This window comes from Aedes aegypti, chromosome 2, assembly GCF_002204515.2.
Source record: "Aedes aegypti strain LVP_AGWG chromosome 2, AaegL5.0 Primary Assembly, whole genome shotgun sequence".
In the NCBI taxonomy this organism is placed as follows: domain Eukaryota; kingdom Metazoa; phylum Arthropoda; class Insecta; order Diptera; family Culicidae; genus Aedes; species Aedes aegypti.
Window position 1 is genome coordinate 294,547,755 of NC_035108.1, and position 23,401 is coordinate 294,571,155.

The window sequence follows — 23,401 nt, forward strand, 5'->3', positions numbered from 1 at the left end:
AATTTCATCGTAATCTACTAGTGGGACTGTTATGCGGGTACTTTCAATATGGGACGCACATAGTTTGGTATTTTTTTCGCATTTTGTCCATACAAAGATACAATTTTAGATATGCTACCAAGAAGTACACTAATAATAAGTACGATTCATGAAGAAAACTGAAAAATGATGAAAATTCAAATGGGACTGTTATGCGAGTATGGGCAGTAAACACCTGTTTAAATTTCAAACATTTGAAACATTTTCGATTTCGAACCAGAGGCAGAGGCCAGCGAACGGTTGCGGCACACAGTAGTCCAGATTTTAAAAAATCGTGGCAAAAATACGAATTCTTAATAATTTGCAAGTTTTGATCATGATTAGTTATGTGGCGTGTTTTAGGGGTGCAGACCCTATTTTGGGCATAGTCACCACATTTTGGTTTTCATACAACCAAATATTTACAAAATTGTTGTTTTTCTTAAATTTTTAGGCTCTCAATGTTTTCAAACAACGAACATTAGGCAAAAGGATTTTTCTCTGATCAATTCCTTAGACCTTAGATTCCTTTTGAGCGAGACATTTTCGTGAGGAGCGATTAATATGAAATGAACAAGCTGTCCTTTTATTATATGACATGCCTACAATAATAGTTGTTAACTTTATAGGGTTAACAACAAACGAAAATTTGCATCCGTAACTGATGAATTTTCAGAAGTTTTGAGCGTAATTGAAATTCCTAGTTGAGTTTTAAAACAAAAAACAAGGTTTTTTGGGCATTAAAACCTATTTAGGTTCAAAACAATTTATTTTGAAATTTTCATATATGTTCTTAACTATCTGATATTGTAGATAATGTTTGGCTATGTTTCTACTCTAAAAACATGTTTTAAAATAAAGTTGTAGTTTGCTTTTTAGAAAACTGGACCCCTGTGCGGCGGCGCTTCAGCCCGATCCCCGCCGAAAAGCCCACCAAACGCGAATGGGAAGTGTTAAGGGAAATTATTGGTTCATCGATCTGTGGGATGCTGTTGGAGTGAAGTGGCCGCCGCAAAACGGTTTTTTTCGTGGAGTATGATGCGGTTCCGGAGGTGTAAGGTGAGGTCGAAAGTTGTGTGGAAACGATCGGTGAAAAAAAAACAACAAGCCGGGTTTCCAAAGGAAACGCAAGGTCAGAGAATTCTCTTACGTACGCACGATCCACATATTGGCGTGGGTATCTGCTTTTAATTCTATTAGAAAACCGTATTCGATTCAGTTCAAGTATGATGCAGGTAAAAAAATGAAAGCTCACCTGAAGATGTATGTTCATCAAATTGCAATCTGTGGTTTTTACCTGCAATGGAGAGATAAAATAATTAGATTTTTAACGTGTTGAAGTTTTGATATCGTTGTTTGTTATTCCTAATCTACCAAATTTATTGAATGCCTGTTAGTGACGGATATCATGATAGTATTTCTTTGCGATAATCCGACCTCCAAGAGCTCTGTTACATTGACGTACTTAATTGGCTGTTCAATATACCATGATGATGGACCAAATGCGAGTTTCAAAAATATCTTTTGACACAACATAATACTTATGGGAAACAGATAATTGAAAATTTGGTAAGATTGATTGGTGATGGTGATTAACAGTCACAGGCCAATTTACAGTAAGGGGTACCTTAGGATAGATGGTACTACCCATTAGCCTTTCCCACCACGTTTCGATCGAACGATGGCGAAGGTACAGCATTTTGATACTTCGATAACGCCACCCAGTACTGTAAAGGTTAAAAATCATCAAAAAAGAAAGGCTTTTGATATCGGTACCGAACAAAACTCAAATTATATGTATCTAGTACATTTAAGGTTACTAAATATGATGCTACTTTCATAAATATCCCAGAATGTCACAATTTCGAACAACAAATATAAAATACAGGTTTTTTCAATGTTTACAATAAAATTGAGTGCAATAATCCACTTTTAGTGAAATAATCCACCAAACATGTAAAATAGGACTTGAACTTCCATCTAGGATATGATTTGTTTCAAATTGCATTAAATTCAGATTAGATCAAATTTTTCAACCTACTTACAGTTTCTATACAAAGTTTTTCGTTTATTGTATATGACAAAATAATATATTTTTATAAATCATAAAAATATTAAATATTAAATAAATAAATCGCCAGATAAACTGGTAAGCTTACATGTAAGTTGGATGAAAACAACATATTCTGCATTTTCAACTGCCAATCCCAGGTAATAATAATTGGTAGCTAATTAACAGTTTACTCACCTGAAATGAGCAGTTTAAAAAAAAGGTTTCACAAGCTTGGACATGTTTTCCCTGAAGAAGGTTTTTCCATTGACTCCATAAAATGTTCCTTATGCACAACGTTTTCATTCAACTAATACATCGAATAATTAAGTGAGGAACTTGTAAAAAGAATTCTTGGCCAAATTCTAAAAGTAATTTAAAGTTTTCCAGTAACACATTTATAATTTTCCAAACAAATAATGTTTTTGTAACCAAATTTGAAGGTTTTCTGTAAACTTTAACAATTTATTTTCATATTGCTAATCATAAAAAAGGCATCCCCATTTTTCTATTCCTTCATATAATCCATCCTCCAATGAACATTGAGTACAGAAACAGTTATTGAACAATCGCAAGAAGCTTCCTTAACCTTCCTAATGTATTAAGATTAAGTTACACATTATGCATTAAAATGACCCATGACTTTGAAATGCTCTCAAAAGACTTTTTTTTAATGATATACGTACTTTTACGTTATATGTAAGATATTGAACTCTACCCGAGCAACACAGATGTTATAATAGAGTATTTTAAAACTATATATGACCAGATTTAGTCATATATCAGTTGATAATGCTCGATTATAACATGTGTGCTACTCGGGTAGAATAAAACTCTGGACATATTTTGTAAATACGGCCAGTTTCTCCGAATAGCTCACTTTCCCGAAAAGTTTTTGGCACTCATATTTGTCATAACTTCATGCATCTTAGGTTGATGAACGTTCTGGTCATCTGATATGCACCCTTCTTTATTTGATTGGCGGTTCTTAGTTTTACAAACCTCAGAATTTTAGGCAACATTTGTTCTTTCTAATTCACCATCCTGCCACTGAAAACGATTATGGCATCTGGTTGAACTGCTTCACTTTTCAGGGAAACGGGACATTCGAGGAAATGGCGTTTCGGAAACCGACATTCGAGGAAACAACATTCCGGGAAAAGAAGCACAATCAGTTCAATCATGCGACAGCTCAAAATTCATGATTTTTCATCCATTATTAAATGCCAATCTTCGTTTTTCTGGCGTTACGCTCCAACCGAAAAAGAGCCTGTTTGTCAGCTCAGTGTCCTTATGAGAACTTCTGTAGTTATTTACTGAGAGCTTGCTTTGCTGATTGACCATCTTTGCATATTTATGATGTGGCAACTACGAAGATACTCTATGCTCTACTTAGTCGAGAACATTTCCAATTCAAAAAGTTTCCCGACCTTTAGAAAATCTCTCAAAGACTTCTCCAATGGTTCCTCAAAAAGAAAACTCTACAAAGATTCTTGCAAAGATATCTTCAAGGCATTCTTTAGAAATGGATACAGGAGTTACACTAGGACAATCTTTTTAAGGATTACTCAAGATATTTCTCTAATGATTTCTCCAGGTTTTACTTCGAGGATTCCTCCTAAGTAGTCCTCTCGAGATTTGTCCAGGAAGATTTCTTCCGGGATGCTTCTATCACTTGCTCAAGGGATTCTACCAGAAATTGCTCCAGGGATTCCATCAGGAATTCCTCCAGGTTCTCTACAATTCTTCAAGGGATTCCTCAATAGTTTCATCCAGGAATTCTCACAGAGTTACAACCAGGAAAATCGCTATATGACTTACTCCAAAAATCTCTCCAGATAATCCAACAGGGATTCCTCAAGGTTTTCTCAAGAGATTCGTTCTGGGTCTCAAAAAAATCATCTAGAGATTCCTCCACGAGTAGCTTTTGAAATTCGTCCAGAGATTCTCCCATGAATTCCTGCAGAAATTTCATCAGAAATTATCCAAACAATTTTTTCATGGATTACGTTGGGAAAATGTCTACAAAAATTCCTCCTGTAGAATCTGTATATTGATTCCTTTTAGAAAATCTCTCCATGGGTTCCTCCAAAGATGCCTCCTTGATGAGTCCTTCAGGAGTTAACCCCTCTACCGGCAGCTTCATTTTTTACCCCAAAAATAATATTCAAATAGCGATAACTTTTTTGTTTCTTGGTATTTTTGCACCAGTTTTTCACAAGCTCTCAAAAAACTCTTCTAGTTTTAGAATATGTTTCGATATTGCTTATTGGTCATCTGGAACCGGAGATATTCAAAAATTCCTTGGGGGACCGACGCGTAGACATAACCCACATAGATATTAGAGATGGTCGGGTCTCGGGTTTTCAAACCCGAAACCCGACCCGAACCTGAACCCGACGGGTTCGGGTCGGGTTCGGGTTTGAAATTTTTTATTTTTTCGGGTTCGGGTTCGGGTCGGGTTGGAAGACTAAAAAATTATCGGGTACGGGTCGGGTTCGGGCTTGAAAAAAGTCGGGTTTAGTCGGGTTTGGGTTGGGTTTGGTGAGAATTGTTCACAAAGAAACAACCTGAAAGCTTCCCTATGCATCAGAAACGATGAATTTATCATCTTTTCGAACTCGGGTTCTATTCGGGTTTTTCTTAGAAAACTTTTTCGGGTTTCGGGTCGGGTTCGGGTTTGAACAGCAAAAATTTTTCAGGTTCGGGTCGGGTTCGAGTTTGCTTTTCAATATTTGTTTCGGGTTCGGGTCGGGTCCGGGTTTGAAGGAATAAAATAAGTCGGGTACGGGTCGGGTTCGGGTTTGAAAAATGTGAAACCCGACCATCAGATATCAAAGGCTACATAATTTTTATCGCATTTGGATATTTACTCCTTGGAATAATACATTGATGAGAGTATGTTGTGAAAAAAAATAAAGCAATTTGGTGGAACCGTCTTTGAGTAATGAGCATTTATGTTTCTGGTACCACCCTGGCCAAATAAAGATCTTAAAAACTTCAAAAAATCTGACATCGTAATTTTCAGATTTCTCCAAGAATACTTAACCGATTTGCATGATTTTACTGGGATTATTCTAAGAAAATCCTTACAGGGATTCTTGCAGAGACATCTCCAGCTTTTTTTTAGAGGATTACTAGAAATTGTTCCAGGGATGAACTGCAAGAAAATCGATTGTATATTCAATTGAAATATGCCTTTGTCTACGCAGTCTATATAATATAAAACCGTTGAAAAAATGAAGACTGCGTAGTCAAAAATCATATTTTATGTTCCAGAGATTTCTTCAACAATTCCTCCAGAGATTTTATCCGGCTCCTGCAAGAATTTCTCCGGGATTTTTTTTTTTCAGAAATTTCCTCTAAAGATTACTTTAGATTTTTTCAAGGGATTCCTCCAGGGATTGCTCTAGGAACTTATCCAGGAATTTCTCAAAAAAACTTTTTCAGGAAAGCACATAGGCATGCAAAAATGGTCAATCAGCAAAGGAAGCTCTCAGTAAATAACTGTAGAAGCTCTCATGAGGTTCCAGGTGTCAGGTCTCTATAAGAGTTCCATATCTTTCATATAAAGCCAAAACAATGAAAATCGGATCATAAATGGATTTTTGCGAGCTTTGGGTAATTTTTGACACTTAATGCATAATGTGTCACTCTTTTTGTAGCACCGCTCCTAGAGGTCGCTGAAAGCTTCTTTTGTCGCGAAATGTTCGTTTTCAGAAGTTAGTAGAAGTCAGAAAATTTCAGATTCCTATCTCTTTTCTATACAAAGTTACAGCTCTTTTACCGTGCCGATTGGCCAATAATGACCCCAATGTCGGCGATATTTGTGGAGAATATCCTGTAAAGACTCCTCTGCGATGCAAAGATGAGGCGATTTTGCCGTTTTTCTGAGGAGTGAAAACTGAACTCAAAATTTTCAACACAGATCCTCAATCGAGTCGAGTGAGAGTGTGAAAAAAATGCGAGGATTTTTCCAGGTACTAGCTCTCTCTTTTGTTGCGATGCTCACCTTTACTCACACTTCAAAATAACTCTTGAGTGTCCCGCCCGAACAAGACAGTCCTCGGGAAGCAAACTCATGGAGAAACATGGTTGCTAACTACTAGAGATGGTCGGGTTTCACATTTTACAAACCCGAACCCGACCCGTACCCGACTTATTTTTTTTTTCTTCAAACCCGGACCCGACCCGAATCCGAGATTATAATTGAAAAGCAAACCCAGACCCGACCCGAATCCGAAAAATAAATTCTGTTTAAATCCGAACCCAACCCGAAACTCGAAAAAAATTGCAAGACAAACCCGAGTTCAAAAATACGATAAACCCATTGTTTCTGATGCATAAGGAAGCTTTCAGGTTGTTGCTTTGTACAAATCTCATCAAACTCGACTTAAACCCGGGCAAGCCCGTACCCGACCCGTACCCGATAATTTTGTAGCCTTTGAAACCCGATCCGAACCCGAAACTTTTCAAATTTTCAAACCCGAGACCCGACCATCTCTATTAACTACTAGTTCTCCATACTAAATGGCATTCTACCCCATCCATTTGGCCATTTTGAACCACCCCCATTTTTCAACCAACTTTTCTACAGGATTTAAACCTGTTAAAAAGCTCAAATTTGGAAAAAAAATTATGATGGTAGCCAACAAATATTGTAAAATTACTGTTATGACTTTCAATGGCGTTAAAATGTGGATCTCATTAGGAGAAAACGACACAAATCCTTAAAGTGGCATTTTGGACCATTTGACCCTATTATCTCTGCTTTTTCTGACTCTGTGCTCGGTAACGCCTAGTAAATTAATAATCAGTGACTTTTCTTAGCATTGATATCAAAGCTTGAAATATATCTCTGGATTTGAACTGCTATTTAGGTTTCTATACAGAGCCGGCTCATCAGAATTGTGTTTCATTGGCCAGCACTAAGATAGTCTATACCCCGAGAAGTCGAATTAGAAGATACGAAAAGTCTAGTTCAATAACTGTGCGTTTAACACTGTGGCTGTCTTGTGAGGGCCCTTTTCTCTGTAAAACATTTTAAAATTTTAGAATAGACTAGATATTTTTCAATGTTCCTAGTAAGGTTTTCATTATCAAAAGTCAAATTATTTTATAACGTTAAAAGAATGTTTTAAATCCTTCATGAACGTAAACCAATTTTGAATTAACATTAATGTCACTTATGTTTTCTTCAATATTTTATATATCTCGCATACCATATAATATCGCCCTAAAATCCATTGGTAACCATGTGTGTAGCTCATTGCTTCTGAGCATTTGAGTGTAAATTCGTTATATACGTTATTTAACAACGCTATGGTGATAAAAGGATCATTTTCTACCTGCCAGTGATGTTAGTTTGGATGATTTTTCGTTCATTTGCGTACAAACAATGAGCTACACTCGTGGTTACCAATGGCTTTCAGGTCGTTATCCCAGAGTACGCGAGATATGTTTGTCAATTTTATATGTTTACAGGTTGAATTTAATGTTTTTGGGGCATATTCGTCAACAATAAAATTCATTTGGTGATGTTCCTCTTATTGGTACCGTCATTCAAATTATGCTTATTCTATTCACTTAACAGTTTTGAGTTGAAGAAATTAGTGTAGGGTTGGCAGCTGGTCTTGTTCTAGAAACTTGATCTATATTTCAATGAAATTCTCTAAATAGTCTCTGAAGTCTCTATTTCAATTAAAATGGTCTCGTAAGTCTCATTTTTCATTAATCTGATTGCAGGTTTTCCTGATGTTGATCCTGCAGGCAAAACTTCAAAGACCATAACGTGGGTATTCAGCAGGTTCTTCAAGAATTTCGTCTCAAATGTTTTGAGGAAGAACTGTAAGCAATCTACTAATGATTCGACCAGAGATTTCATCTGGAATACTTTAGGGACTCATACAGGGATCTTAATAGAAATTCTTCCAGCAATTTTTCAAAGGATGCATTGAGGATTTCCTTCAGGAAATCATTATGCACTCCAACGATACTACCTCCAGCAATTTTCTTAGGGATCGATCGATTTTTTTTTTTTAAATCATATTAAGTATTCTTTTAGATTTTGTGTCTACTAATCCTTCAACCGAATTCTCCAGTTGTTACTCTAGGAGATCTTACAAAGCTTTTTTGCAGATGTTCTAAATGCAAACCTTGGAGGATATACTAAGAAAATCAATTGAAGAATCACCGGATAAAATCCTGGAAGACTTATATCTTCATTGAAAAATATAAAATAATCTTTGTAGAGGTTTCTGATAGAATCTCTTAGGTAATTTCCATGGTTACCCTTAGTTTTGAGGTATCCGAAACAATCTTGGAGGATTTCTACAGGAAATAATAACTTAATGAACTCCAAAAGAAATCTTCGAAATAATCTTGTGAAACTTTGGGGAAATACTTAAATTCTCACGAAATTTCAAGAGAAAATTATGCAAAATACACACAATAATACGAGCTCTAATACTGCCGTACTGTCACGAGGAATTACAGAACAAGAGAATTGTCTGGCCGGATTCTATGATGAAGAATTAAACTCTTACCTTCTGGTTTCTATAACGTTACTTTTTTGTTTTTCTGTTTCCTGTTTGGTCCATTTTCGGTCTTTTTATGTTTCATGTCTGGTCTCTTTTTTCAAGCTAGAGGTCTCATAAGTTTCTATATTCAAGGCACTTAAACACTACTAACCCTGCAGTACAATCAATAGAGTAATTTTCTAAATAAAAATTTAGATATTTATTTAGTCCTATCACTTGATATGCAGATACATAAATTACATTATAACCTAGTCTAAAACTTCTTTGAGAAAACTTTTGTTACAATTAGAAAAAATCACATTAAATCATCGATAAATTGTACTCTACTTGTTTATTGGCTTTGAATCTTTCTTAAGCTTCTTGTTTCTCGTGAAGACAACAAAATCCTATTCTGAATGTTCTAATATTCTGTATTAGTAATTCTAGGTTTTTGCATAAATTATGCCAATTATCTGAATTTATTGCAACACCTTGAATCTTCCTAAAAATATGATACGATCCCCAGAAATACGAACTTACATTGATACTAATTATTCGTAAAAGTTAAACTATAAATTTCAATATAATTATCGAGGTTTGTGGGGGGCCGGGCCATGGTCTCCTTATTCCACCCCCTCCCACTGTAAATGTGGCACTGGATATTACCATGATGTATAAGGTATGTGGATTCATTCATTGCAACGATGTTTTAAAGATTTCAAGGGAGCATCTTCAGTGTTGCTCAAAATGTGTAATAAGTTCAATCCGAAGTATTCCAACAAATCATGAAAAATTGTTTTGCCTCATAATTTCCCGCACAAAACCAACACGAAACAACCGAACGTAAACTCTAAGATGTAGTAGATCCACCCAACCTTTCGGTATTGTTCCGGTCTTCAGTGTCCATCTGGTTCCACAGTCTGGTGAGCACCGTCGTCGTCGACCTTGGCGGACCGACACCAATAGTGCAAGCAATGTCGATACTTAGCTAGGGTAGTGGAAGTGCAACACAAGCATGTGACTCTGGGTATGCGCAGAGTGCACATATATTCAACATACAGCCAGCCACGCCAGTTGATCTTTTGATCGTGTTGCACCTTTAGCTTCACCTTTCTTGCATTTCAAACGATCACGTCCGCCGAGTGCATTACCGACAACAGAGAGCATTTGCGGGTTTGCTACTACCAGCACCTACCGGTGCCAGTTGCTAGAAAGACGATATCGTCGAAGGAACGTGCACACCGCACCGAATAGACGGATGGCTGAGGGGAAGACTGAGGACTTCAGGCTTCCACATCTTAGCAGCACTCTCTAGGGATGTGTACAATGCGAACACCCCGGCCAGCTGGCTAGCCAGTATGGTGCATAGTGGCGGCAAAGACTCCGTGCCGGTGGCGGATTGAATTGAAATAATTTTGATTAATTGCTGATTCAGCGAAATGCAATTAACGATAAATACGGTAGGGAAAGGTGGAATTATTGACCTTTCGAGGCTTGTTATCATTCCGTGAGGTTCCCTTGAAAAGAGGGAGGCGGAGGATCCATAAGGGGGGGAAGAACTGACTTAGCAGATGTCGGATAGGTGTACCAACAATGTGTTCCGAGGAATAAGCTACACTGAAACCTCTGTTTACGAAATGGTTGTAGAGTAGGCAAATGGGTTTTACGTGACGCAACGCTAACCCCGTTTACGTAGTGCTTCTATGTAAGTAAATAGTAGTTTACGCAACAAGTTGCAGAATGATGATTTATACAGCACGCGTTGTACATTTATAAACATAAAAGTTTATGTACTTAATATTACATAAAAAGACATACAAGAATGTAATTTACGTATAAAGAATGTACGTAAATATAAGTTTTAGTGTACTTGAACAAATACCCGTTCGAGTAAGTCATCACTGGAGAAGCCCAGTTATAGCTGCAATTTCCACCCTAACAATGAACATTATCTACGTGGATCAGCACCAATTGCGCATATTAAGATAAATTACAGAAATTCCCCACCGAACCGATCCGCACGGAAAACGCAGCCAAATAGCCTACCGAAGCAACGCTTTTCCCTTTTGCCCAAAATCCGAATTAAGGGTTAATCAGCTAGGAAAATCGGATATATTTCAGTTCCCCCTGCAATAATAAGCCACCTTATTTCCGCGGTTGAACTTTCCGAAAATTATACCCAACAAATAACAGTTAATTCGATTTCCCTTCTGGCCCGGCACAAAAAAAGAACCGTACCGAATCGTACTTCCTCTACGGTTTTGCAGCAGCAGCATCTACCAGTAGTGGCTGAGGCGATCAAATTCAGCTCACTGTTTTCCCATAGCGCACTCCTCGAGCGACTGGCTGACCGCGGTTCGTAACCGAAACAACCTCACGCGTATAGAGATGACGGATAATATTTTAATCAATTTTTCAATTAATTTCGCCCCATCTAGCATCGTGGGGCTCAGCGCCCAACAGCCACCGCCGGATGGCAAACAAACCGATCGCCAATAGTACGGATCGATGCCATGCCGATGCACAGAGGAGTAGCTGGAATTAATTCGTGGCCGTAATTTAAAATTTAAAAAAAATGGGATTTTTTATGCCGCCATTAATTTATTTAGTGCTCCTGAAAATTTGAGGTTTGTCTTCGATGCATCTTCACCTTAATGACAGAACACAATTTTTGCCATGATAAACCAAAATTACACCTCCGTGCGCTACTGAACCAACCGATCGAGCAGATCGGCCGCGCGCCGCAAGATCCAAGTGCCACTGTGCGTGAGAAGCGAACCGAAGAAGGGAGGAAGCAAACGTTCCCTTCGGCGGCGGCGGCGGCGATCCGCCCGCGGTGGAAAAGCTAATCGAACTTTCACAGTACGTGGCCGTTTAAGTGGAAGTCGGGCGGCCCCGCGATTGGTAATTGTGCGAACAATATGGAATTTTGCCGGTCGGCCGGCGGTGAGTAGTAAGAGCCCTGAGTAAGAGTATATTATGGTGGGCCAGTAACTGCGTAAGAGGAAAACAACCGTTTGACGGAACTAGATAGCTTATGGAGCTTAACTGCGGCACGATCGGGGAGCGCAAGGTGTTCTCTCGAGATTCGAAGCTCTTGGGAACTTCACTTTCGTGAGTTTGATCATAATTTACAAAATCTATGATTAGGGAAACTGCCGACCAATTGATCAACTGGAAGTTGAGATGATTGATACCTTCCACAATTCTTTTCCTAAAAAAATTTACATTGGTGACGGTTTTGGGCCGTGTTCGAGTATATCGAAGACTAAGAGTGTGTAGCAAAATATACACAAAACTGACATATAGGATACATTACGATACATTTTTTTCCTAGCGTTATATCCCTCTGGAACAGAGGGAATGGATATTATGAACACTTTCACCGTCATTAACTGAAAGCTTTCTTTGCCAATTGACCATTTTTGCATGAGTGTATTATGTGATAGAAACTCTATACCCTGGGAAGACGAGAAAATTCCCTACCCTAAAAAATCGACATTTACAGGACTGCGAAATGGCGAGCCGACCACCTGTTGAAGAAGCGTCCTAGTCCTCATAAGTTCCTTCCTCATGCTTTCACGGGTCAACTGATAACAAATCGGTTAACTAAGGGATGCGTACTTAGCTGGTAGTGCAACCTGATCAATGTTGTCTTTCAGACATCAACTAGAGTGAGGTGGTGCATCTCGAATATCTATTTAACAAGGGATGTGACTCAAACAGCGTTTTCACTGGCATCTAGCGTTTGAATACAAAATACTCTTTTCCGAAACCTTAGACTAACGACCTCGTACTTCTGCTTTATTCTATTAATGTCACTTCAACCTGATTGCATTAGCGTAGCTAGGATTTTTTCTGAAGGGGGCCTGGTGGGCCTAGTAAAAACTTGTTTTACAGAAGTAATGTCGGTTGCAATAATCACGTGTTACAAATTTCTTAGTTTTAAAAAAAATTGTATTGATTTTATTATTTTTTTGTTATTTTGTCTAATTTCGCGCTATATCAGTAATATTTGTAAACTTCAATTTTCGCTACGCAAAATTTCATTCTTTTCGTGATCCAGTCAAAAATCATTCAAGAATTCTAGCAACAAAAAACTCACAAGGAATGTCTTTTGTGATCCTTCCATGAACTTTTCAGGTATTCAACCAGAACGGGAACGAGATACGGGAATTTCTTCATGAATTATTTAAGTACTTTTCAGGGAATTCTCCGAAAACATTCGTCCTGGGATTCCTACGAAAAATCATTCCTAGACTTTCTGATCTCACCAGAAAATTTATCGAAGTATCTCTAACGATTGCTTAAAAAATCTCTTAACGAATTCCGCCATAGAATACATTAAAAATCCTTTTAATAAATTCTCCTGTAAGGTCCTGTAACGTACTTATTACATGTAAATCCCAATTGTTGGTTTAAAGTATTCTCTTGTAATCATTAATCATTTGTTTAGGATTTTCAGGAATTACTTTGCTCCAAAAAGATCCAGGAGTCTCACTAAAAATGTCTTCAAGATCACTAAGCAAGGATTCATTCCCCGAATTTTTCGGCATGTTTGCCTGCAGTTTTTTTCGAAATTTGCTTTTGAAGTTCTTCCTAAAGTTTCTCTACAGCATTGTTTGAAAAAATAGCAGTAAATTATATAGACTTCTTGCAAAACAAATATTGACTCTTCCAGCTGTAACTGTAAGGATTCTTCATAATATTCCACAAGAATTTCATGAGCAATCAAAAATAATTCAATTAAGAAAATGTTACTCATGATTTCTCAGAGAAGTTTTCACAGATATTTATCTTTTAGATTTCTCTAAAATCATGGATCAACATCTCGCCTTCCTTCATAACTCTCTCTAAAATATATTTTTTTGTTCAAAAATGCCTAATTAATAAATGTTTAAATAATTTTAACGTTTCTATAATTGCGAAAAAAAAATCATAGCTTAATAGTTCAACTATTTTTTCAAAAACTCTACCGCGAAAATACTCAAAGAGTTCCTGAGTAGTTAGTTCAGGGATATTTTAAATACCGTCGGACGGGGCTACTTTGGACATTCACTTTTTTGATTTATTTGCAGCATAAATATTGATCTGAGCCATTTTGTGTCTTCAGCACTTTTATGAACCAATATTTGCTCTACAACCAAGCATGAATATTTTTTGGAACAACATCAACAATAACAGTATAAAAAAGAAAATATATCAAAAAAGTCCAAACAAATATTCTCAAGGTACAAAACATTTGCTATGCAGACTTTGTTTAGATGATTCACATAGCATGCAAAGTTGTTGGGAGCATCACAAAACTATCAAACAGGCAAGTTCCATAATTTTTTTGATAATTTCAAATTGAAAATTGTTGTTTTGTAACAATAATTGATTAAAGGTCTTGATTTTACGACTCTTTTGTTTATTTTAAAGTGCTGGTTTGTATATTATACAACACGACAAAATGAACAAAAGATTAAATATAGTGAATAACTATACAAAAAATTTGTTTCAATACATATAAACAGTAAACCTACAATAAAATCTCTAAAAACAATTTTTTTTGTTTATATTTTACATAAATCCACAGTACAAAGCAACTGCATCCTTCATATGCTACAAATAAACTACTCTTATGCAATTTCAAAACTATTTAGAACCAAAGTGTTTCTGGTATTAGCAACATTTTAATTGTTTCCAATCTTGCGACATATTATTCTTATACTTCACAAATTGCATTTTGAATAAAAAATAATTTTAGTTACAGGAATCAATTAGATCCTTCTACATATCAATAATATAACATTAAGAATCAGAACGAATGTTTTTGTACAGAACTAGTTAATCATCGTTGTACTTGGTACTTACATCATTCATTTATAACATTTTAGACAACCAAGCATTTGTAACTGACAGCTTGATTTAGAAGGAAATTAACTTGAAGTTACAAATTAAAAATATATGTGTTTCGCAGAAAAGTGTTAATAATGTGTATTGTTCCGAGCTTTACATTTTGTTAATTATGTTTATCCATGAAAAAACGTTTTAAAACATCTATAGAATAAGTATGAAATTCATGAGAAAAAATCATTTTATTGTAAAATCGTATTGATTTCTTAAAGTGTCCGAAGTAGCCCCTTTTTATTGTGAAGGACACATTTTTTCGCTATTCAAGCAACTTTTTTATTTCTTGATGGATTTTTCTCATATTTTGCACATTTGCTACGCACATATACAACTTATATATATATATATATATATATATATATATATATATATATATATATATATATATATATATATATATATATATATATATATATATATATATATATATATATATATATATATATATATATATATATATGCCAGAATTATTGAAATCTATCCATAATTTTTAGTACTACAAATCCTCAATGATGCAAAATGTGGAAATAATGTCTAAAAAAGCCCCGTTGGACGGTAATTATAATATTATTTCCCTAATATTTTTGCGAAAAATTTACCAGAGATTTTATTTATTAAACTGCATTTACGATTCTTTTGGTAGTTTTTTAAAGAAAATTTTTCACCTAATTTACTGAGCTTTTACATTTTTTTCTTGAACTTCTCAAAATATTTCTTTAGAAATTCCATCGAGTTTTTTTTTAGGTTTTAGAAATAAATCCATTTGTTTTGTGAATGGTAATCTTAGGATTCTTCCATAAATAACTTTTCAAAATTCATCAACTCTATTTTTTATTTCAAAAACTACTCCAGGAATATCTCAATATTTTTTGGAAATTGCTTTACAAATTCCTCTACTAATCACTCCATATTAGATTTCTGAAGAAACACACACAAAAGAAGGTTTGAAAGAACTTCGTTGGTATTTTTTTTAATAATTGTATTTTTAAATATTGTATATGTAGCTTAATTATAATGTGGAAAAAATACTGGATTCCTGTCGTAAAATTCAAGAATTAAACCGTAGAATTTCTGAAACTGGATGACATTGTACCTCGCAGAAAAGTTTAAATGGTCCTTGTAGGATTTATTACAAAAAGTTTTGTTTTGTTTTTATTCGTCTTTTATAATTGAAAATGATTGGTGTTGAAACGGATGGAATTTTTACTGAAACTTTTTTTAACTTAAATCTTAGATAATATTTTGTATGAACTCCGAGGTTTCATGATACTATGTTGAACATATTGATGTAGAATTCATTTTTCCTACCTTTGAAAATTCCAGACTTTTTTTAAGGTGAAGGTCTATTATTGATTATTTTGTAGTTCTGTAGATTTTTTACACGAAAATATTGAGCATTTTACACCTTATTAGACTACTGTGCAGAAATTTTTTGCACAGTGAACATTTGCACACCTCACACATTAACTTACATTATAGTTTGACAGCTTGCTTCGATACTAACTTTTTTCATCTTTGTTTTGATTTAGTGCGAACGATAAGCAATAAATAATTAACTGGACACTGTTCCAGGCCAGAACGTAGCCAGAAACGACACTGGAAGTATGCTTCAGTACCCAGTATACTTCTATGTCGAGTTTCATCAACGTGGACTTCTTGGCTGAACCGATGGACAATATCGAAGATCAAGTTGCTGAAAGTTGTTTCGCTAGTAGGAATTGCTAATCGATTACGTCCTGAATCAAGCAACAGGAAACGGATCTGATTCCGAAGACAATTTTGGATGATTCTATCATTTTGGATTCAACAAACAATATCTCCTCAAAGGGAAGCTTCTCGATGAGCTTTACGGCTGCTGGCTATTAGTTGCTGTTTCAAGGACCTTTCGTCGGGAAATGAAGTGTGTTAGTGGTTTGTAGCTGGCAATACGGTGGATATTTTTTCATCAACTATGGTTGCTTTCATCTAAACGTAACATTAAAGAAGTTATTTGACTGCTTTGAGCTAATTTGAAACGTCGTAAATAGCTTTCAAAGCATACGCCTGCTGATGTTATTATTAATCTAAAAATTCGTGCAATGGTCAATATTGCCCGTATTTTTCAAGAACATTATCGAAGATGTACTACTACTACTACTACTATCTGGCGTTACGTCCCCACTGGGACAAAGCCTGCTTCTCAGATTAGTGTTCTTATGAGCACTTCCACAGTTATTAACTGAGAGCTTTCTTTGCCTATTGACCATTTTTGCATATGTATATCGTGTGGCAGGTACGAAGATACTCTATGCCCTGGGAATCGAGAAAATTTCCAACCCGAAAAGATCCTCGACCAGCGGGATTCGAACCCACGACCCTCAGCATGGTCATGCTGAATAGCTGCGCGTTTACCGCTACGGCTATCTGGGCCCGAAGCGGCCATCGAAGATGTATTGTGGTGAAATTCGTAATGTAAGGTTTTAATGAATTTAAATCTTACGGGAAAATTTTGCATTTGTAAAATATGTTGAGAAATTCCTGATCGACTTTCAGGAATCAAGAACCAAACGTATAAGAATTCTGCAATCAAAACTCCTATAGTTTATAATTACAGGATAGTTAAAACATCTCTAATGAATTTACAAAACAAAAACAAATTTCTCAAGAAGGTCCATCAGAATCTTCTTTAGAAATTATCCTTGAAATCTATCCTTCCTTGACTTTTGGTTTTATAGAATTCTACCAGAAAGTCTTCAGAAATTCCGCCCTCGTCCTGCACAAAAATTAAAACCAAGAATATAGATTCTGCCAATAATTCGATTTCTTTACCGCTACGCTAATTTCGGAAGCAAAAGTTTTCCTGGGGGTTTCTAAAATATTTCCTCTGGAGAGTCGAAGGCAAGAGACATTTCAAAAACAATTTTCTTTCCAATTCTTGAATAATCCAGTGATTTGAAGCAAAATTTATAGGAAAAAATAGAAGAATTTTCGACGAAATTTGTGAAGTATTTTGGAAATATTTCCTAAGGACTTTTGACGAACTTTGTGGAAAAAATTGTAATACAATTTTTGGGAAAATTATCTAAAGAAATTCACAGAAGAATTTCCAATAGAACATTCAGCAAAATGGTTTGACAGAACCAATGATTTTTTGAAGGAATTGCGAGGGAAAACTAAACTTTTGATTAATCTTCCAACATTTTTTAGGTAAAAATCCGGGAACATTTTCCAGAATCAATTTGCTAATAAAAACTTTACATAGAAGGGATGGGTGTACACCAGGAGGAATTCGCTTTTAATGTATGAACATGTCCCACAATTTTATTTGACTAATATCCAAGAGATTTGCAAAAATTCTGAAGCCACCATTTATTATACTTAAATTCTATAAAGAATATCGAAAAGTTTTGCTACAAATCTTTTGGAAATTAATCAAATAATTTATGACATAATGAGTTTTCTTGGAAAAATATAGTTTAAACAATTAATTTATTCATGTAGAAATAATAAAAAAAATAATCAAAATCAATGAAAGAATTTATTGCTAGAATAAAACACTTGGTGGATTTTGTTAATTTTTTTACACCAGGTTAAATTTCTAACATTCATCTGAAGAAAAATTGGCCATGCCAAAATTCCTTGAATGTCAATCCTTATATTTCGACGAAAATTCTCTCTACGTATTGTCTGAAAAATTCCTTTAGTAATTTTGTCTACATATTCTTTTATTTCTTTTTGACATTATACGAGGTGAAATTAATCTATTGATTTCTTTAGTGAATTCTCATAAGGGAAATCATCATCATCGGACACCTCGAGCATAGTTTCCTCCAAAAATATGAAAAATCAGAATGTAGTGAATATGCTGCTTTGCAGAAACAAAAAGCTAGTTCTTACATTAACTAATCGATCGATGGCCGGACGGTTAAGCTTTCGATTGTCACCGAAGGCAGAACCGCCACGCTGATGCTATGTAAGACAAGCGAAGTTTTTCCACTATAGTAAAACAAAAAATTACGTAACTACTGAAGAGATTTTGGTGAATAACAAAATTGATAATTGATTCAAAAAATTTTCGCCATGTTTTTTTTTTCATTTTTTTTATTATCATAAAAAAACTGTGGGTGGGGGGCTGGATGACTCTGGAGGGGGCCCGGACACCCTGCCACCCCACCCCCCCCCCTCCCTGTGTTCCTACGCCAATGCCTGATTGCCATAGCAAGGGAAGGTCATACGTGACAGCTACTGCTTCTGAAACCTTCAAAACCGTTCAAAAAACCGATAGAGGAATCTCAAAAGCCAATCTAGGTCAAAGATCTTCTCAGTTACCTACCGCAAAATGGGGTGAAGTTGATCACTTTAGAGTGATTCTGTTCTGTAACTCCTAGTGGAATACATGTATTATCTTCCAGATATTTTTAAAACATGTACTGGTTGGATATCTATCGAATTATACAAACGAAATTTCGACAAAATGTTGTCTTCATAACAAAAACATTTTTGTTAAATCAAAAAGTGGGGTTTTTGATTCCGGGGTCAAGTTGATCAATTATTGCGAAAAGTTTCCTAAGATAAAGAGATATGCTATTCACTAAATTTGGGGTCACTGAATATGAATCAAGTCTCAAAAATCTTACAACTCAATGATGTATTGGTCAATTTTGAATTTGAATGTTGTAAATTACAGAATACACCACATTAAACGCCTAAAAGTATGCAATTTTCTTTGAAATTAGCAACTCTCGCACAAAAAATACATTTTTTACTCAAAAAATGATTGTTTATCCACAATGCAAATTCAAAACTGGATTCACAGAACATATCTGGAATGTATGAATCAGTTTATTTAAATGGAGTCTTCAACAGTTCATCAAACATTTCCTAAAAAGTCTGTTTTTTCATGGTATAATTATCTTGATAGTCAAACAGAAATTAGGACCATCAAAAGCAGCCATCAGGTAATACGACGCTACATAAATTGTGCTAATTGAAATTGAATCATAGCTTTCTTGACAGTTTGTACATGTGGGTATGTGAATGATCAACTTCTCCCCACTGATCAACTACACCCCGAATTACGGTACCGATGATTTTACATAAAATCTACTTAGTATCGCCAAAGATTTTGCTTTACATGAACACTGAAGTATCAAGAAACATCGGTCAAGGTACTTCGTTACAAAATATGATAAATCCTACCCGTTAAAAAATAGAAGAATCGCATCAAATTACTCCCTAGCAAATCGTTGCAATTCTCAGAATATTTCAACGATAGATATATATATCCTTCAGCAAAATGGATAGTCAAGATGCTCAATGCCTGATGCTAAGCTTTCGTGCACCCTCCGCCAAAATTTCTTGTTTCGGCTGGATGATCCATAATTAGAGCTTTCTCATACCCCTAAGAACACAGTGACAACGCTAATCACAAGCACTAAGCACATGTTCTAATTTCCACACATTTGATAAGCTGCGTGTAAAACATCTCGCCAACGGCCCATAAAACTTTACTACCCGAACTAAAAGCTGGCAATAAAATAATCTCACCCAAAACGTTGACGACCTAGGCTCGAATCACTGCAAAGCAAACCTGAAACATCCATTCGCTATCGCAGCCCAACCCAAAACTATCGGATTAGGCTTCGAAACGAACATCTTGATACACTCCACACTCCGAACAAGTGGCTGGCTGAGGATGATGATGACGGTGATGATGGATCTACTCGAAACAGTAACAACAACAACAGCACAAAAAATTGACTAACGTGTTTCGGAAGGAGCAATAAATGTATAAGCAGACATAAATAGCGCCTTCTCGAGGGGTAATGCGCGAACAACCAAAAGAAAATGGAATACGAACGGACGAAGAAGTGGTAAAGGAAAACAAACAAACCGCGCGCGGCAGCTTATCTCTTGAAGATGCGCAAACCCTTTCAACTATTATTCGCTCACCTGTTGGGCTTCCGGAGAAACTCGCGGTGGTTTGGAATGGGCGATAATTTTGAGAAGTTCATCCATATGAGCGAATGACACTCGCGGAACAATAATTCTATATTACACGCAAGACTGATGCAAATTTTGAAATTTTGCTCCCTCGTGCTTAAGTAATATTTATAATGCAAATATCATTCTTCCAGAGTTTAAAGATAATCAAAAAAGTAGATCTGAATGTTTTACTTTTAAATTCCGCCCTAATTGCTTATCGTTTTATAGATACACGTATTTCGGTAACCTCTTGTAGTTTTTTACAGTGTTAGTTACTCGCATCCAGTAGTAATCGAAAACGGCTATCTGTCAAAAGATAAACAATTAGGGCGAATTTATGAAGCACAATTCTCATAACTCTAATAACCCTTTCCAAATGTTGATAATCGTTTATCAAGAAATGTTCTGCAAATTCAGAGTAAATACTCAACTGATTCGTTTTCAGCTCAACAAAAATGACATTCAGGTGATCGGATTTCTTTCAATTGTATTAGGGTGATACCTGTAGGATACTAGAGAAGATAAAAACTAAGCAGAAGGACATATTGTTTGAGTGACAAGGAAAACCTAAGCAAACGGGAAGGGACGAATGACACGTCAGTCTTGTAAATTGTTTCGAGCGATGAAGTTGCGCTAGAATTGTTCCTGTTGCAGTTCGGCTGATTGAGCCACTTACTTTGTATATGCCGGTTCCTCCCTCCGGACACTACAATACCGACTTGGGCAGTGGCCGGTCATTAGGCCTATTATTACATTAAGATTTCTCGCGTAGCTTTGCTGAAGGACCTATGAAACAATGGGAGGTTCTCTCTTCTCTCGCTCTCTTTTGATTATAACAAGGTAATACAACAAAGAAAGCCTCTCAATGTTCGATTGGTATTCATGAAAAGTTACACGAGATTCCATTTATTAATATTAAGTATTTTCAAGAGTGAGCTCTCTGAATCTAAGGGCTTTGGTGCCGTCAGTTATGACCTTGTTTATTCTAAAGCTGCTATAGACACATTGTAGGTCACATAGGGTCGTCCAGAAATTACGTCACGCTCTTAGGAGGGAGAGGGATTGAAAGAAACGTGACGTTCCATACCAAATCTTCGATTCAAACAAACATGAGACAGACACTGATTACGATTAGGTTCCTTTTGACATCCCAAACTATTCATTCCTAGGCACGGTATGTTTAAGCCGCATGGCACCATGGAGCTGTGCCGAGATCCAGGCACCAATCCGTGGGGTGATGCATATCGGGTCATTATGGCAAAGATCAAGAGCCCTTCGACACCAACTGAGATGTGCCCAGATAAGCTGAAGTTGATCGTGGTGGGTCTCTTCCCGACGCACGATCCAAAGTCCTGGCCACCAACGCCGTACGGTGAAAACGCAGCTTGTAGAAGCGACGAAGCGACTAATATCGAAGAAAGCCCCTGGTCCAGATGGAATACCGAACGTAGCGCTGAAAGCTGCCATCCTGGCATATCCGCATATGTTCAGGAAGATGTTGCAGAAGTGCCTTGACGAAGGTAACTTTCCAGGAATATGGAAGATCCAGGAGGTGGTACTGCTGCCAAAGCCAGGGAAGCCACTGGGAGATCCAGCCTCGTTTGCCTGCTGCATACGCTCAGATAATTCCTGGAAAGAATCATCCTTAACAGGCTGACGAAGTGTACGGAGAGTAAGCGCAGGTTGTCGCAAATGCAGTTTAAATTCCGCTGAGACAATTCGAGCAGTATTCGAGTTTGCTGAAAGGGCTTCGGAGTAGAAACGAAGAAAAGATCTATACTGCGCCTTGGTCACGATAGATGTGAAAATCGCACTCAACAGCGCCAGCTGGGAGGCCATCGCCGCAGCACTGCCCAGAATGCAGGTTCCCGACTGTCTGTGCAAGATCCCGAAGAACTACTTCCAGAGCAGAATACTGGTGTACGAAACAAATGAAGAGCAGAAATAAATGCAAGTTACAGCGGGGGTCCTCAAGGTTTCATTCTCGATCCAACTCTTTGGAATGGGATATACAACGGAGTCTTGACACTGCGGAAGGTGAAGATTTTTGGTTTTGCGGATGATGCGTCACTAACAGTGATGGGCGAGACGCTGGAAGAAGTGGAGATGTCAGTTATGGAAACAATTGACGCAATCGAGGGCCAGATGAGCGGAGTCCAACTGCAGATAGTTCACCACGAAACAGAGGTACTGGTAGTCAGCAACTGAAAGGCGATTCACCAGATAAAGATCAACGTCGGAAAGTATGTAATTGCACCGCATTGCGCGTGTTCAAGCACCTGGGAGAAATGATCGATAGTCGGCTGAATTTCAACAGCCACGTTGATTAAGCATGCGAAGGCAATACGCAATAGGGGGAATCATACCAAACTTAGGCGATCCAAGCTGCAATACGGGGCGTCTGTTAGCTAACGTCTCGTCTTCGATGCTGAGATATGGCGTTCCTGCTTGGGACAAGGCACCGGAATCGCGAAAACTGAGCAGAGCGTTTCGGCTGATGTCAGTGCGAGTCGCGAGTGCGTATAGAACGATACCGTAAAATGCTAAATGCGTTACAGCCGATATGATCCCCATTTGCATCACTTTGCGGAGGATATTGAGTGCTACCAACACAGTTCGAACGAAACGTGTAAATTTCTGAGACATATAATGCACATAATTGGAGCGTGAAACATCATGGATATTTACATGATATATTATGTAAACTTCAATTATATGTCATGTAATCTAGCTTGATCCTAAGTGATTACATGACATATAACACATTTTTACATGATTTCAGAATTAAAATTACATGACGCCGTGTTTACATGGCATCAATGAAGTTTACATGACGTGTAATCTTCATTATTTGTAACTGTGAACGAAGAGACGTCAGAAACGAACGGAAGACGGCCAGAGTTGGATCTATGACGAGGTGGCATCGGTCCTCCATCGGAATCGCAGGACTGACCTC

General features: G+C 36.8%; 1 protein-coding gene across 3 annotated transcripts in view; it reads right to left on the reverse strand.

Annotated features, from left to right (window-relative positions):
* The window catches only part of LOC5566991 (flocculation protein FLO11), a 360,699-nt gene that overhangs the window by 213,228 nt on the left and 124,070 nt on the right, over window positions 1-23,401 (reverse strand). Inside the window, exon 3 of one of the 3 annotated variants that reach the window (XM_021845415.1) lies at window positions 1,274-1,315. The exons of the other annotated variants lie outside the window; for them this stretch is intronic. Coding sequence (XP_021701107.1) covers window positions 1,274-1,315 — 42 coding nt within the window. The remainder of the gene's footprint in view (window positions 1-1,273; window positions 1,316-23,401) is intronic. 3 annotated transcript variants of the gene reach the window in all.